This window comes from Canis lupus, chromosome 20 (assembly GCF_003254725.2).
Source record: "Canis lupus dingo isolate Sandy chromosome 20, ASM325472v2, whole genome shotgun sequence".
NCBI lineage: Eukaryota > Metazoa > Chordata > Mammalia > Carnivora > Canidae > Canis > Canis lupus.
In genome coordinates, this window is record NC_064262.1 from 49,105,367 (window position 1) to 49,120,582 (window position 15,216).

At 47.9% G+C, this 15,216-nt stretch overlaps 1 protein-coding gene across 1 annotated transcript in view; it reads left to right on the top strand.

Moving 5' to 3' along the window:
- The first annotated feature begins 4,210 nt into the window (after positions 1–4,210).
- The window catches only part of CACNA1A (calcium voltage-gated channel subunit alpha1 A), a 220,492-nt gene continuing 209,486 nt past the window's right edge, over positions 4,211–15,216 (top strand). The window contains exon 1 of the mRNA XM_049098218.1: positions 4,211–4,733. Within this exon, the coding sequence (XP_048954175.1) occupies positions 4,442–4,733 (292 nt within the window). The 5' untranslated portion in view covers positions 4,211–4,441. The remainder of the gene's footprint in view (positions 4,734–15,216) is intronic.

Here is a 15,216-nt window from a genome sequence, read left to right on the forward strand (position 1 = left end):
TGGCATTTCTGGTGGAAAAAGATAATTCTAGAGAATGCCAAGATAGGGATAGTAAGTTTGCCCCTTCTGGAGTAGTGATTGCTAAACCTGGCTATACCCCCAAGGACTTGCTGAATGAGAATCTGAGTAGAAGGAAGGGCCCAGGAGTCTGGATTTTATAACACTTTGCAGGTGGTTCTGATATGCAGCCAGCTTGTCTGCTGTTGAGGCATGCGTTAGAGCATTCTGGAGGACTGTTCTTTGTCTTCTAGTAAAAAAAGAGAAAGAAAAGAAAAAAAAAGACCAATGTTTGTTATAGGGACTTTAGAGTCAAAGTACACAATGAGAATTACAGGTCTCCATGACAAGTGGTGCCACTTGGGATCTACATTCAGTGCCACTCGGGATCTACATTCGGAAGCATTATGAACATTTTCTTTTGAAGTATAGTGCACACAGAAAGCTGCATAAGTCATTGATGTATAATTCCATTGTGTGTGTGTATGTGTGTGTGTGTACACTGTGTGTATAAATATATATACATATATTACCTCTTCTTTATCCATTCATCTATTAACGGACACTTGGTTGCTTCCATATCTTGGCTATTGTAAATAATCCTGCAATGAACATAGGGGTGCAGATATCTTTTTGTTTACCCATGTATGAACAATATATAATAGGAATTATACACTATGTTCTACTATGTGTTTCACTTTTTTTTTAAAGCTTTTACCCATTTATTCATGAGAGACACAGAGAGAGAAGGAGAGGCAGAGACACAGGCAGAGGGAGAAGCAGACTCCATGCAGGGAGCCCGATATAGGACTCGATCCCAGGACCCCAGGATCACGCCCTGGGCCAAAGGCAGTGCTAAATCGCTGAGCTGCCCAGGCTGTCCTATGTCTGGCTTTTTTTGGCTCAGCATTATGATTGTGAGATTGGCCCATGCATTAGTGTGTAGCTGGGGATCCATCCATTCTTGCTGCTACATGTATGAATGTTCCACAGCGCATTTATCCATTTTGTTGTTGATAGACATTTGAGAAGTCCCCAGTTTTTAGCTAGTATGAATGTGCTGCTACTCATGTTCTAGGGTGTGTCTTCCAGTGGACATATGTCCTCATTCCTCCTGGGTATATACCCAAGAGCGCCAATGCTGGACCATGGGATATTCAGATGATCAGTATTGGTAGAAATGGTCAGTTTTCCAAAGTGGTTTTACCAGATTACACTCCGCCTAACAGAGTACAAGTCAGACGTAGTTTCAGATTAATGTCAGTAACTTGGGCAAGTTTTTAAACCTCTCTCAGCTTCAGTGCTTTCATCTGTAAAATGGGGCTTCTGTGAAGACTTCATAGAACCTTTACCCTGATGAGGGCTTTATCAATGAGAGATCACCTTTCCTGAAAAACTCTGGGGTCTTTAGAAACCTGTATGGGGGTGGGGGTGGGGGGGAAAGAAGCATGTATAGGTAACATGTATGCTATGTAACTCAACTGTCTTCTCAGGCAAATCCATAAAAACAAGTTATTATAAGTTTGCCTTGCATGACACAATTTTCTTACATGTCTGGTTATTTGCATCTACACATGTGGGATTACTTGTTTTACATTGGCTATCACCTTTGAGATATGAAACAACAAGTACAAAAATCATTAATATTTGTCAAGAATCCTATATGCCCCATCTCCTTGCAACTCTAGTTGCTCTTGGTTTAATCATTTTGTCCATACCCTGACAAGTTAAGAAATCTTGAAAGTGCTGTAAGCAACCTGTAAAGGCTGACTCATAGGCACAGAATGGGGAATTTATATAAAGATGTATCTTTTCTAGAATGTTCCAAAGAACTCAAATTCTGTTGGAAGGGGGGAGATCAACTCAGATTCAACTAGCTAAGGTTTAAAAAAAAAATTTGCCATCTTCATCCTACCCTCACCCCCGCCTTCCAAGTCTATACATGGCTTTCTAAAAACTCAGTGGTTTCTTGGTACATCAACTTTGGAAGACAATTTGGTGCCATCTCATAAACCTGAAGATAGGAATACCCTGGAACCCAAAAATTGCATTCCTAGGGCCATTCCTACAGAAATGCATGCTTACAGAGTATTTGAGGCAGGAATGTTTAAAGCCCCAAGTGGAAACAATCCAAATGTCCCATCAAGGGGATAATGGATAAACAAATTGTGGCATACTCTTTCAATGGAATACTATGTAGCAGTGAAATGAATCAATCACAGTTACACGTGACAACAGATGACTCTTAAAAGACATGATGTTGGACCAGAGAAGCCAGACATCACAGGATATATACTGTATGATTCCATTTTTATAAGAATATAAAAAGATGCCAAGTAGAGCTGTATTGTGTAGGAATGCACAATGAGGTAGCGAAAGTATAAAGAAACGCGAGGTTATTAATACTATAAAGTCAGAATAGTGATTATTGCTGGGGGAAGATGGGTGTGTTTCTGGGAAGCAGGTAATGTCCCATTTGCCACCCTGGACCTGAGTGTTAGTTTCACTAACAACTGTTTCCCAGCAATTGTCTTCAACTGTACATTTATGCTTTAGGCATTTTTCTGTGTGTTTATTCAACTTCACAATATAGAAAGAGGAATGGGAAATAAACTGCAGTGGTTCTGGAGGGAAGTGAACACCATGCCGAATATACCGCCCAGCAGCCCTATCCAGCCGACTAGGACCTGGTTTAGTTATCTGCTGCTGACAGTTAAAGATTTGCCACCTCTGGAGTTTTTTCAAAGAGGAGCTGAGCCTTTTATTCCAGCTTGCGGGGCCTCTGTGACTTGAAACTTTGACACAAGTGCCCCCAAGTCGTTCTCCAAAATTTGTCTCTTCCTAAACGGACCAGATTCGTTTAGGGACTGACTAATTGCACCTCTGGATACAAATCCCCTTCTTTTTTAAATTTTTATCATTAAGTTTTTTCCTCCCAACGTTTTCCTTGCAAGATGCCGAGAGGGTCCGGTTGTCTGCAACCGAAATGGAACCCGTTGGAAAGCAAGGTTTCCTCCCAGGGGAGGAGGCATCTGTCGTCCCAACTTCCCCCCCAGCCTCCCGACCATCCGGCTCTCCCCTCTTCTCCCCCACAAACTCCGCTGAGCCGGGTCCCCTCGCGCCTCCGCGATTGGTCGCGGGCCATCATGTGTCGACAGTCTGGGTGGGTCTTTCTCCCGTTAAACTCATCAATCGCTCCTCTTTGGAGCTTCGCTGGCCAGTGGTTTAGACCTTTGAGCCCATATTCCCTCTCCCTTCCTCTTCCCCCACCCCTCCACACCGGTCTTATTTTAGCAAAACCTAGAGGAGGAGGAGGAGGAGGAGGAGGAGGAGGAGGAGGAGGAGGCAGCATTGGGGGGGTGGGGGGAACGCTAGGCATTGCAGCATCCGGGAGCAGCTACTGAGTGGCTAAGCGAACGGCGCATACCTCTCTCTCCCTCTCTCTATTTTTCCCCTGTTGGGAATTTTCAGGATTTCATTGCTGCAATTTAACCCCAAGATGAGGCACGGTTGAGCAAAAGGCTGCGCGCACACGCACACTCACACTCCTTCGTGAGCAGAAGAGGCAGCCGCTGGTGATTCAGGAAGAAAAAAAAAAAAAAATCACCCGGACCCTGCGGCTTCAAGACTCCTTAAGAGCCCTCCGGAGCGTTTCCCTCCCCTCCCCTTCTTTCCTTGCCCGTTAATATTCTTTCTTTTCATTTCATTTCTTTCTTTTCTTTTCTTTTTTTTTTTTTTTTGGCTACAGATCTTTCAGCATTTTTAAGGTCTAGGAACTCAAGCAAAAGAGAAAGGGGGATTTTTTTTTAATTTTTTGGGGCTGCCCTCCCCTCCCCCCCCGCAAAGACCTGGTTTTCTAATTTTTATTTTTTCAATAAAAATTTTATTCTAATGGGCCGAGCGCACTCCTTTTGCAAGATGCCAGCCTGACCCGGACCTCGGAGGAATTTGAAGCTTCCACTGCGTCCCGGGGGGGCGTCCTTTGCAAACCGTTCGCGTCTTAAAGGGGGTGTGCGTTGTTTTTTTTTTTTTTTTTAACTGTCTTTTTTTTTTTTTTTTTTTTTTTTTTCCGGAGTGGGTGGACTGGGGATTGCCTGGATTCCTTCCTCGGTTATTTTTTGCCTCGCTTCCCTCTCCCCTCCCCCTCCCCGGCCCCCGCGCCCCGCCCCCGCACCCTCCTCCGCCCCTCCTTCTCCGGGGTCAGCCAGGAAGATGTCCCGAGCCGCTATCCCCGGCTGGGGCCGGGCAGCCGCCTTGTGAGCCCCCGACCCGAGGCGCCGAGCCGCCGCCGCCCGATGGGCTGGGCCGTGGAGCGTCTCCGCAGTCGCAGCTCCAGCCGCCGTCTTCACAGCCCCGGCAGCATCGGCAGCGGCAGCGGCGGCGGCGGCGGCGTCTTCCGCATCGTTCGCCGCAGCGTAACCCGGAGCCCTTTGCTCTTTGCAGAATGGCCCGCTTCGGAGACGAGATGCCGGCCCGCTACGGGGGAGGAGGCTCCGGGGCAGCCGCCGGGGTGGTCGTGGGCGCCGGAGGCGGGCGAGGAGCCGGGGGCAGCCGGCAGGGCGGGCAGCCCGGGGCGCAAAGGATGTACAAGCAGTCAATGGCGCAGAGAGCGCGGACCATGGCCCTCTACAACCCCATACCCGTCCGACAGAACTGCCTCACGGTCAACCGGTCTCTATTCCTCTTCAGCGAGGACAACGTGGTGAGAAAATACGCCAAAAAGATCACCGAATGGCCATATCCTTTGCCCGAGCCCGGCAGCGAACCCCGGCAGCTGCGCCTCCCCCTCCTCCCTCCGCTTCCCCTCTTCCAGGCTGGGAGAGAGACCCGGGGGTTGATGGGAGGTGGGGGGGTCTTCCAGGGGCTGGGAGAGGGGGCACCGGGGAGGAGTGTGGAGAATCTCTCCACCCCGAGCTGGGTTGAGCTATCGTGGAGGCTTGGGGTGGGGGAGCCTGGGGAGTGGATTCCTCCTAAGGACCGATTTCAGGATGAGGGCTGGGCCCTGGGGTCGTGACAGGGGCCTGGGTGGGAGCTTCAGAGCCAGTTCTGGATGGGTCAGAGTTTTCCCACATGAGCACGGAGCCGGCCCGGGGCCTGGGCTCTCTGGCCAGGGCTGGAGAGCCGTGGGGCGAAGCTTCGGCTGGGTTTCCTTAGGTAGCCCTCTCTGGAATCCACGGGAGCCTCCAAAGCTGGAGCCCGAACCCCACTCACTGGCTTCTTCACCCCTGCCTCCTCCCGAAGAGAAGGCTGCTCACTTAGGGCAGGGTGCTTAGGGTTTCCAGGCCCAGGAGCCAGTGGAAGAACATGTGGCCTTCACCAGGAGGGACCAGCACTGGTGGAGCTAATATCCCAGGGTGGGCCACTGACCCCCATCTGGGGAAGGCCATGGTGGGTTGGGGGGCAATTCTCCCCTATGTCTGCTGGTCCCATTTCCTTCAACCACCGATCAGGGCCCTCATCATCATTTGGAGTGTAGAAAACATCCCATTTGCCCCATCTGAGGCCCTGACCTGGAAGACCCAGTTGGACTATTTCAATAAAAAAGACAGGGCAAGAGGAAATGAGGTGGCAGGTCCTTCCTAGGGTACCGTGTCAGGCCTTGGGTTGGATTCGGCTTCTCCCACCCTAGGGAACCGGGAGGGGACACCAGGAGAATCAAGCCTCCATGTGGACACCTCCGGGCAGGTAAATGCCTTTTTTTTTTTTTTTAATCAAAGATCCAGAGGAAGAAGGTGAAGACCACATTTTCCTCTACTGAGATGCTATCAAAATGCAGATCCCCCTGTGTTTCTTTAAATCTGTGCCTGCTTGAAATAAACCTTGAGGAGGGCTTAACATCTGTTGAGATGTAGGCAGGCAAGGATGGGTAATTAGTCGGGCTTTCTAGCAGTTATCTAAGCATGACCCAGATTCCAAGTGGGGGGACGTACCCTCCTCCCCAGGCTGACTGGCCACTATGCCATGCCCAAATGTGCTGCTCCTTGGCTTGTTTCCAAGTGGCTGCCCTCTGTGTACAAGCGAATGGGGCTGGATGGGCCCCTGGGGCTCAACGATGAGCCCCCAGTCCTTTGTGTTTGGTTTCCACTGTTATATACTCAACAGGGCTGCCCCCCAGGTGGTCCTTGGGTTGTTTATTTGAGGAGCTCTGTGGTTGGTGGATTCATTTTTAGGGGAACCCAAAATTGAGCAAGCTTTTGGCTTCTGGGTGCTGAAATTCTAAGAGGGCTCTGAGGTTTTGGAGTGTGTGAACAGTCTACTTTGAGGGTCGTGAAAATTAGGAGGTTCAGCTTCTTAGGGGTCTTTCTAGAAGGGCACATCCCTGAGCACGATGTCATTTTGATTGGTGCATGAACCAGGAGCCCGGTCTTTGACTTCCAAAGTTCCAAGCTCGTGCAGACTGGCTGAAATGCTCAGGGGTCTCTGTGATCACTCTGCCTGCCTCCCCACCCTCCGCCCCCGGTGGAGGGTGACAGGGTGTCAACGCGTGCATGCTCTGATAACTCTAGGGGGGTGTCCAGGAGGGAGTCACTGGGCTGACAGGTTTCCATGTTGAAAATGGCTTTAGATCGCCTTCTGGAGCCTGGATTTGGAGTCTTCTAAGAGGAAAAGAAGGAGGTGGGAGTCCTAATGTTGTGTCCTCAGCTCACCCGGTCCAGATTGAATCCTGCAGATCAGAGGGCTGTTGGAGAGGGAGGGGATTGCCTGCGACCCCTCAGAAGGAAGAACCTCTGGGGAGGGATGCAGGTGAACTGGGAGCGTTCCGTTGGTACTTTAGGTTTTCTTTGGCTTTCTTGCTTTGTGATGAGTCTGTCCATTTTGTTCTCTGCAGACAGTTTTTATTCTCTTTTTGGCCCAAGGCAGCAAACACGTTACACAGCCCCACTGTGGAAGGGAAAGCTCTTCATCCTTCCCAATCTGTCACCAAGCAGGGCAATCCAGGTCTGAGCTTTCTCGGGGTGCGGGTAGATGAGAGGATACAGAGAACTGGGATGGGAGGGTGTCAGATAAGGAACTCAGGGCCAGTGCAAAGAGATAGACTCTGGAAGTGCCGATGAGCCAAGGTACGAAGGCAGGTGTTGGCTTCTGTATTGAAACACTTCTGCCGTTAAAAAAAAATCTCTTTAAGTACTTATCTTGAACTTTTAGAACGAAGTCCAATATGTGTATACAAAAGTATGCAAGTCAAGTCCAGCTTAACATGTGTTCACAAAGTGACCACAACCATTGCAGCCAGGACCAGACCAGAAAGAGGATGTGACCAGCTCCCCAGAAGTTTCCCTCCTCCCTCAGACCTCCTCCGTCTCACTCACACCACCGAGTTAACTACTACCCAGATTTCTAAGCCCACAGGTTCATTTTCCTCCATTTGGACTTCCTATAAATGGAGTCACAGGCTGTGTTCCTTTGTGCTGGGTTTCTTTTGCTCAACACTATGCCTGTGAGATTCATCCGTTTGCTGCAAGTGGTTGTAGGTTGTTCCTTCTCGCTGCTGTGTGGCATTTTATGGCATGACTCTACCACGATTACTTGTGAGGGCCATTTGGGTAGTCTGCAGATTGGATTGTTAGGAACATTCTTGTATGTGTCTTTTGTTGAACTTTTTTTGTTTGTTTGTTTTACATTTCTCTTGGGTCTCTACCTAGGAATGGGGCTGCCCCTGCCATTCTTTGATGCATGTCTAGCAGGGCATGTATTTGGAAACGGGATCCACTAAGTTCGCAGCTGAATATGGAATGTACCTTCTTCACTGTCTCGTGGAGGAGGAGTGAGCGCATGTTCCGTGAACTTGGCTGTCTGCTCATAGGACCTAAGAGTGCTACTTCCAAATGCAAATTTCAGCATGGCAGGCAGCTGGAGGGTGAAGCCTTCTGGTCTCCTTGCCCTCGGGCACTTTGCCACTTCGATGCCTTACCCTTTTGCACCCTACTCTCACGGCGGCTCCAAGCTTGAAGCCGGCAGTGAGAATTAGGTATTCTCGTTCATTTTAGCTTTTTTCTTCTTAAGCAAGAAAACCCAAATGGAAGACTTTGATGTTCAGATTTACATTGCTGCCTTTTTTTTTTCTCTTGGAGCATGCTGGCCAGCAGGCTGTCTTGACCACACACCTTGGTTCCATGTTTTTGTTGATCGGAAGTCTGATTTCAGGATGGCCGTGATGAGTTCTGGTGCTGGCTTCTAAGGAACTCAAATCTGTCAGCTCAATGAGGCGCATCTGTCAACCTTACCAGAGCCCCCACTTAATGCCACTCACTCCTTCTGATGTGCTACCAAACGCCAATGTGAATGTCATCTTCCCCCAGTCCTGCTGATGCCAGCAGATCTCCCACTGAGCACAATGTGAGAATTTGGGCCATTGCGAGAGCCATGGGCCCAGGTCTGTGTGCTATCACACTGGGTCTCCTGAATTGCACGAAGGATTCCAGCTTTTCGCTCGTGTTTTCGGCAGTCTCAACGAGAAGCCGAGTCCCATCACATCAGGTAACCTATGGACATTGGCCGATTGATATTCCCCAGTTTTTTTTTTAAAGAGGGATGTTCTGTATGGGAAACAGAGGGATCCCTGGGAGAAGTTGGAGCATGTTATCAGACTCTGCTCATCCTGAAAAATAGAAAGTGCTAGAAGATAATACTATCGAACGCAAGACAGTATGACCCCAGTGAAACTTCTGCTAGACCAGCATGGCCGGTACTTCCAGAAGAGCAAAGTTCTGGGAAGTAAAAATTAGCATAGCTTTTCCATTGAGATTTTCCCCCCCAAAAGGTACAATCCCTCCTCTATAATCCCCAAACCCCAAATGCTCTGAAAAACCAAAAGATCAGACCATATAGGGGTAAAAACCTAACTTGAACTGACCTGAGTTTGTAGTCTTTACATACAATCTTAATTTATTCCACTTGGCGTGCATTTTGGTGTGTTTTGATGCAGAGATATTTGATATGCTTGATATGGGGCGCTGCTCCAGCTCCCCACTGGGAGTGTTATGTATGCCTTACAGTGTCTCCAAAATTTTCATGTATGTGAGGATTGTCTTGTTAAAATGGTGACTCTGGCCCAGGGGGTTTAAGGTGGGGTCTGGGGTTTTGCTTTTCCAGCAGGGTTTTAGGGATTGTCCGTGCTGTTGGTCTGTGGGTTCCACTGGGAGTAACCAGGTCATATCATAGATGCATCCTGTTACCTTTTTCTTCTTTTTCTCTGAGATCAGGTTTATTGAGGTATAAATTACTGAGAGCAAAATTCACCCTTTTTACGTACAGTACTGTGAGTTTTGACAGACACATGCGGTCGTATAGTTACCACCAAAATAAAGATATGGGATGGTTTCAGGGCACCTGGCTGGCTTAGTCAGTGGAGGGTGCGACTTGATCTTGGGGTTGTGGATTCAAGCCTCATGTTGGGTGGAGAGATTACTTAAAAGTACAACCTTGAAAAGAAGAAAAAGACTGAACAGTTTCATCGTCCCAGGATATCCTGTAATTCTTTCTGAGTCAGCACTACCCCAAGACCCTTGCAAGCACTGATCTGTTCTCCATCCTTATGTTGTTGCCTTTTCCAGGAGGGCATATAAATAGAATCATACTGTACGTAGCTTTTGGAGCCTTGCTTCTTTTCTGCAGCCATTTGAGATCCATGCATGTTGTTGTGTGTATGAGTAGTTCATTTCTTTGTAGTGCTGAGTAGTATTCCATGGGATGGCTGGACCAGACTGTTCACCCATTTTCCAACTGAAAGACATTTGGGATGTGTCCAGGTTGGGCGATTGTGACTTGAGCCACTATAAACATTGGTAGACAGGTTTTTAGTGGGAACATTGGGAAAGTACATTCCATTTCTCTTTCTGGGTAAATAAATACCCAGGAGTCAGATTGCTGGGGTGCACGGTAAGTATACCTTTAACTTTATAAGAGACCGCCAAACCATTTTTTCAAAGTGGCTGTGCCTATTTTACATTCCCATCCTCGTTATCCCTTTAAAAGCCCCAAATTCTAAACTCCAAAGTATGTCTGGCTTCTTGGGTTTAGGTAAAGGATTGTGGGTGTGTGTAGACATTGCTGGAAATGGTAGCATGAAGTTCTAGTCAGAGAGATGGGAAAGAGCGAGGAAGGTGTGGGGAAGAGGGCTCTCTTGCTTGGGGTAACTTGGTTCTGCCATTCACAGTAAAAAGTCAAGCTCTGAGGCTGTGACAGTCATGCCTGTCATCCTGTTCCCCACTGCAACCCTACCACACCTGGCATAAAGTACCCCAAAAATGTTTGTCCAGTGAGTGAAAATGCCTCTCGTCACCCATTTGCTCATCATATAGATCTGCTTTGCCCTTATACCAACATTTTAGGTTTTCAAAGGGTTTTAGGTGCACTGAGGGGATGGGGGGACAGGAAGGTTATGCGTGCATAAGGTTCTAAGACCAAAGAAGGTCCCTGAGGTTACAGTGCTTGAGAAGTTGGGGAGCAGGGGACCCTTGAGAGTGAAGTCTTCTTTCAGGGCCTTGGGGGGATGTCTGTTGGGTGCTTGGGGCTTGTACACCACTGCTTCCCCACTGGCCCCCAGCAGCAAGCGCACATATGCACCCCCTCAACAATGGAAGGTACCACCAGGAGGGTGGATTCAGAGATCATCAAAGCCCCAAAGCCCCATAGTTAATACATTTTGGAGAATGCTAACTCAGCTCTTTGGGAAGGATCAGTGTGGTGCCATGAAATATGACAGAGGAGACGGAAAATATTCTGTGCTCTGGGTTGGCCAGGCTATTTTGAACATCAGAGCCTCAGTTTTCTCATATTGCATGATGAGGATACCACTTCTGATAGCAACTCCCTCTGAGGACCCTTGGGGAGGTTAAGTGGGTTCACACATGGTAAATGCCCAGCGCAGTGTCTGGCAGGAAGAAGCTCTAAAAGACATGAACTGTAATGTTGGAGAATACTTTACCCCTAATGGTCTTTTCTGGAAACTTTGGCTAGAAATCAGTTTCTCTGGATAGGAGTGGGAGCAAAGGGCCCCTCTGTGGCTGGCCAGTTCGGATTTGTTAATTTGAGTGTGGCACTCTTTGAAGCAACCCTCAGATGTTCTGTATTCTCTGTTCTCTCTGGAAGCTTTAAGGGGGAAAAATTCATGCCCACTTGACCTATTTTTCTATTCCCTTCAGTCTAAGATAAAATTTATTGTCTTTTTCTCCCTTGATCCCTCCCTTTGTGGGTGACAAGGTGAGGGAGTTTTAAAGTGTGCAGTTAGCTTCCATGTTTGCCCTCCCACCCCATCTCCTTCTGAACTGGCAAAAAGTCCAGGCCAGGATGGAGACCACATGCCTTTGGACAGCTGCTGTGGTCACCCCAGGTGACTGATGGGGGTTTAACAGCAGAACCCTGCTCAGCTTTGGGGTTAGAATGTATCCCTCCAAGGCCTGTCTTTCTCACTTCTCCACTGTCCCTTACCTCCTAGGAGAACACAGGAGGCAAAGAACATTCCAGGAGAGGGAACAGGGAGTGGGCTCTGCAACTTGGGTTTCAGAAACCACCGGCATTAGTCCTTGTCTGGATAGGACGACCAGATGTCCCAGTTTGCCTAGGACTGTCCTGGTTTTAGCATCTCAGGGAGAGAGGAGGGGAGTAAGAGATGGTGCCAGGATGCAGGAAAAGAGAAGATAGATGGCTTTTCCCCTCTGAAAAGCTGGGACTTTTTACTGGAATGAATTGTGCTTTTGGAAGCTTCCTATTTAAGGCAGCTAATGCAAGAGAGATCCCAGCTCTGAAGCAAAATTTCTGAGTTAAGTCTGGATCAAGTTTTGTCATCTCTCTTGGGCCAAAGATGGCTTTTACCTTCTGTTTGGACTGGGAACATCCTTGGATCTTCCGTGAAGATGATCAGGGCTCAGGTTGGACCTGGAATTTGGAATTAGCGGTCCCTCCCCCAAAGGGCACTATTCCAGAGGAAGGGCCCCCTCCCTGGAGCTGTGAGGGACTCTTGACTTCGTCGCCCACCTGCCAGTAAATAATATTCACGCTATTAAGTACTGTTCTCCTTTTAGGTCTGTGTGTAAAATTATATGTATATATAATTTTAAACCAATTACTAAAATATATTTATACAAGTAGATTTTATAGGAGGGCTAAGTCTGATTTCAAGAATAAATTGACAGCTGTGTCTCAGAGGAAGCACTAATGCAGACCTAGAACCTGCTGGCAGAAGGGAGGGTCGGGTCACATGGTTTCTGACCTTCTAGAACCTCCCACACTCTTTTCCCTCATTGGCCTTTATTAATGATAACAGGAGCAGGAGGCTATCCGGACTTTCACTTGCTCCCATGAAATGTTTGTGGCATGTCATGGTGTCCATGGGAATGTTCCTGTCTGTGCAACAGCACCAAAGAGTGGAGGTGGAGGAGAAGAGCCAGGGCAGGGGAGGTGACGTAGAGTGGAGGTAAAGCCCACGGGGCTTGAGGATAGGCGACCCGCGCTGCACATCTCGGCTCCAGGCCCTAGTAGTGGAGCCTCAGTCTCCTTATCTATAAAATGGGCAGAGCAGCCCTACACCCAGGGAATTCTGGGAGGATTAGAAGATACTGTGCATAGAAACCATGTGGCATGTATGATTATGCTGTGAAAAGGACTTCAGACCCCACAACGGTGAGGGCTAGGCTCGTGTGGCCACCGTACTGGCCCAGCACCAACAAAGCTGAATATGTATCTGTGGGGTGTTTTCTTGGGCTTCCCATTAACAGCCTGTTGCTTTAATCCTGCTCCAGGTGCACAACACACTCTCAGTATTATCTCTCCTTCCACCTGTTTTTCCTTATTGCTTGTAATAGTAATGTAGAAACACTGGTGGACCGGGTACCTAAGTCACAAACTAGAAGGGCGGTCCTCCAAGTGTGGTCCCTGGCCCTCCATGGTCAGCATCACCTCCTCTAGGGCAGAGGGACTCACCCTTGAGCATGTGTCAGCATCACCTAGAGGGCTGTTTAAACCCAGGTGGCTGGATTTGGGGTGGAGCCTGAGAACTTGGATTTCTAGCACGTTCCCAGGCAGTGCTGCTACTGCTGGTCTGGCAGCAGACCTTGAGAAACTCTGAACTAAACATGATCAGTAACCTGTGGTCTCAGACATCACTTTTCCTCCTGCTCCTCCCCCACGGACTCTTCAAAGGCAACCATTATCTCTTGGATGGTGTGCGTCTCCCTCTCTCCCTCCCTCCTCTCTTTCTTCCTTTCTTAAAGGCTTTGTCACATATTTACATACACCTTGACATAAATTTAGCTTTCCTGGTTTCTGAACTTTGTAGGCTTCTAGAACTCATATTTGCCTTTCCCACCCAATTGTACATCTCTAAGATTCATCTGCTGTGGAGTGGAGCTGTAGGTCATTGCTTTTTCTCTGCTTAATATTGCATTGTGTGATGTTACAACCATTTATCCATTTTCCTGGGTGATGGACGCTTGGGATGTCTCCAGTTTGCATGAGTGTGTGTGTGTGTGCCTGTGTGCGTGCATGCACACGTATGTGTTGGCTATTTTGAACAGTGCTGCTGTGGTGAATAAATAATTTTTGAATGAATGAATTTAAGGTGTTAATTTTAGCCTGTGTACTTGGGAACCTAGCTTCAGCTAGAATCAGCTGAGATTCATCAGCGTTTATGGAACACCAGCCATCTGACAGGCCCTGGCTAAGCTGGTTCTCAGTCTCCTCATTCTAAGGGCTGGGTCAGCCAGACAGCTCCCATTCCTGTTTGGAGAGTTGGGGTCTTGAACAAATTGGAATAGTCAAAAACATTTATGGACTTGAATTATCTTTGGAAGAGGTATTAGAATGAAAAAAATTTAATAGCCTGGCCCGTTCTTAACCACGGTGCAGGCTTTTAAGTTACGGATCATGGATGGATGTTTGTGGTTTATAGGGAGGAAAGTCATCCCATGCAGTTAGTATGGAATGAGTGGATGGATGGATGGATGGATGGATGGATGGATGGATCTGTGGATGGTTGGACTGACAGAAAGATGGAGGGATGGGATGAAGGAAAGGAAGGGAAGGAGGGAAAGAGGAAGAGAGGAAAATGAATGATGTGGGATGGCTGGGTGATTGGATGGGTAAGTGGATGGGTTATAGGTGGATGGATGAATAGATTGGTGGATGGCTGATGGGTGAATATATGAGTGGATGAGTAGATGGGCAGATGACTACACTGCATTGAAGGCTAAAAAGCTGGATGGGTCGACAGATGGGTGGTTGCATGGGTGGATGTTGAAGATATGGCTGTGTCTGGCAGGGTAGTTGTCCATGTTGGATGTCTGATATTTGGTGTTCTTAATGGGTTGTTAATGACCAAGTCCCTCTACTTGCCACCTTCGTTGTACTTGTCTCAGTATCAAATGAATCTCGCAGGCTTTTTGTGAAAATCAGTGAGATTGTGTGTTTGTCTTTCTCTAATTAGAAGGCTCCTTGAGGGTAAGGGACAATGATTTACCTTCTTCACACACCCCCAACAATTCCTGTGCCATATCACATAGTTCCTGTGCATAAATGTTAATTGAGTAATGATGAGGAAAATAAATGGTGTTGTTGATAAAGATTATTTAATATTCTGGGAACACCTGGTTTTGTTTATTTCCACACTGGGACTGGAAGTGGAGTTCCATCAGTGAATAGTGGTAGGCTAGGGGAACAGCTCTCTTCTGAGCAGGTTGGATAAATGCACCCCCCACCCCCTATTCCTACTCACTGACAAGAGATCACCAGATGCACCAGAGTCCTATAAGGCCCCACAAGATCTGGTCCTGGTTTTCTCTTTGGTCTCATCTCTCTCTCTCTCTTTTAATATTTTATTTATTTATACATGAGAGACACACACAGAGAGAGAGGCAGAGACATAGGCAGAGGGAGAAGCAGGCTCCATGCAGGGAGTCCAATGTGGGACTCTATCCTGGGACTCCAGAATCACGTCCTGGGTGGAAGGCAGACGCTTAACCACTGAGCCACTCAGGCGTCCCATCTCTTCTATTCTCTGCCTCTTCCGCTCTGTCTTAGCTCCACTGGCCATTTTTGTCCACACCCAGCTCATTTGCATCTGAAGGCGAAGGCGTTTGTGCTGGCTGTTCCCTCCACCTGTCTCCCTGTGGCTGACTCCGCTTTATTTAGGTCTCAGTGCAAGACTTGCATCCTCCAAGAGGCCTATCATTTATTGAATACCTAAAGTACAAAGAAGGATGTAAAATATATGTATACTCTCCT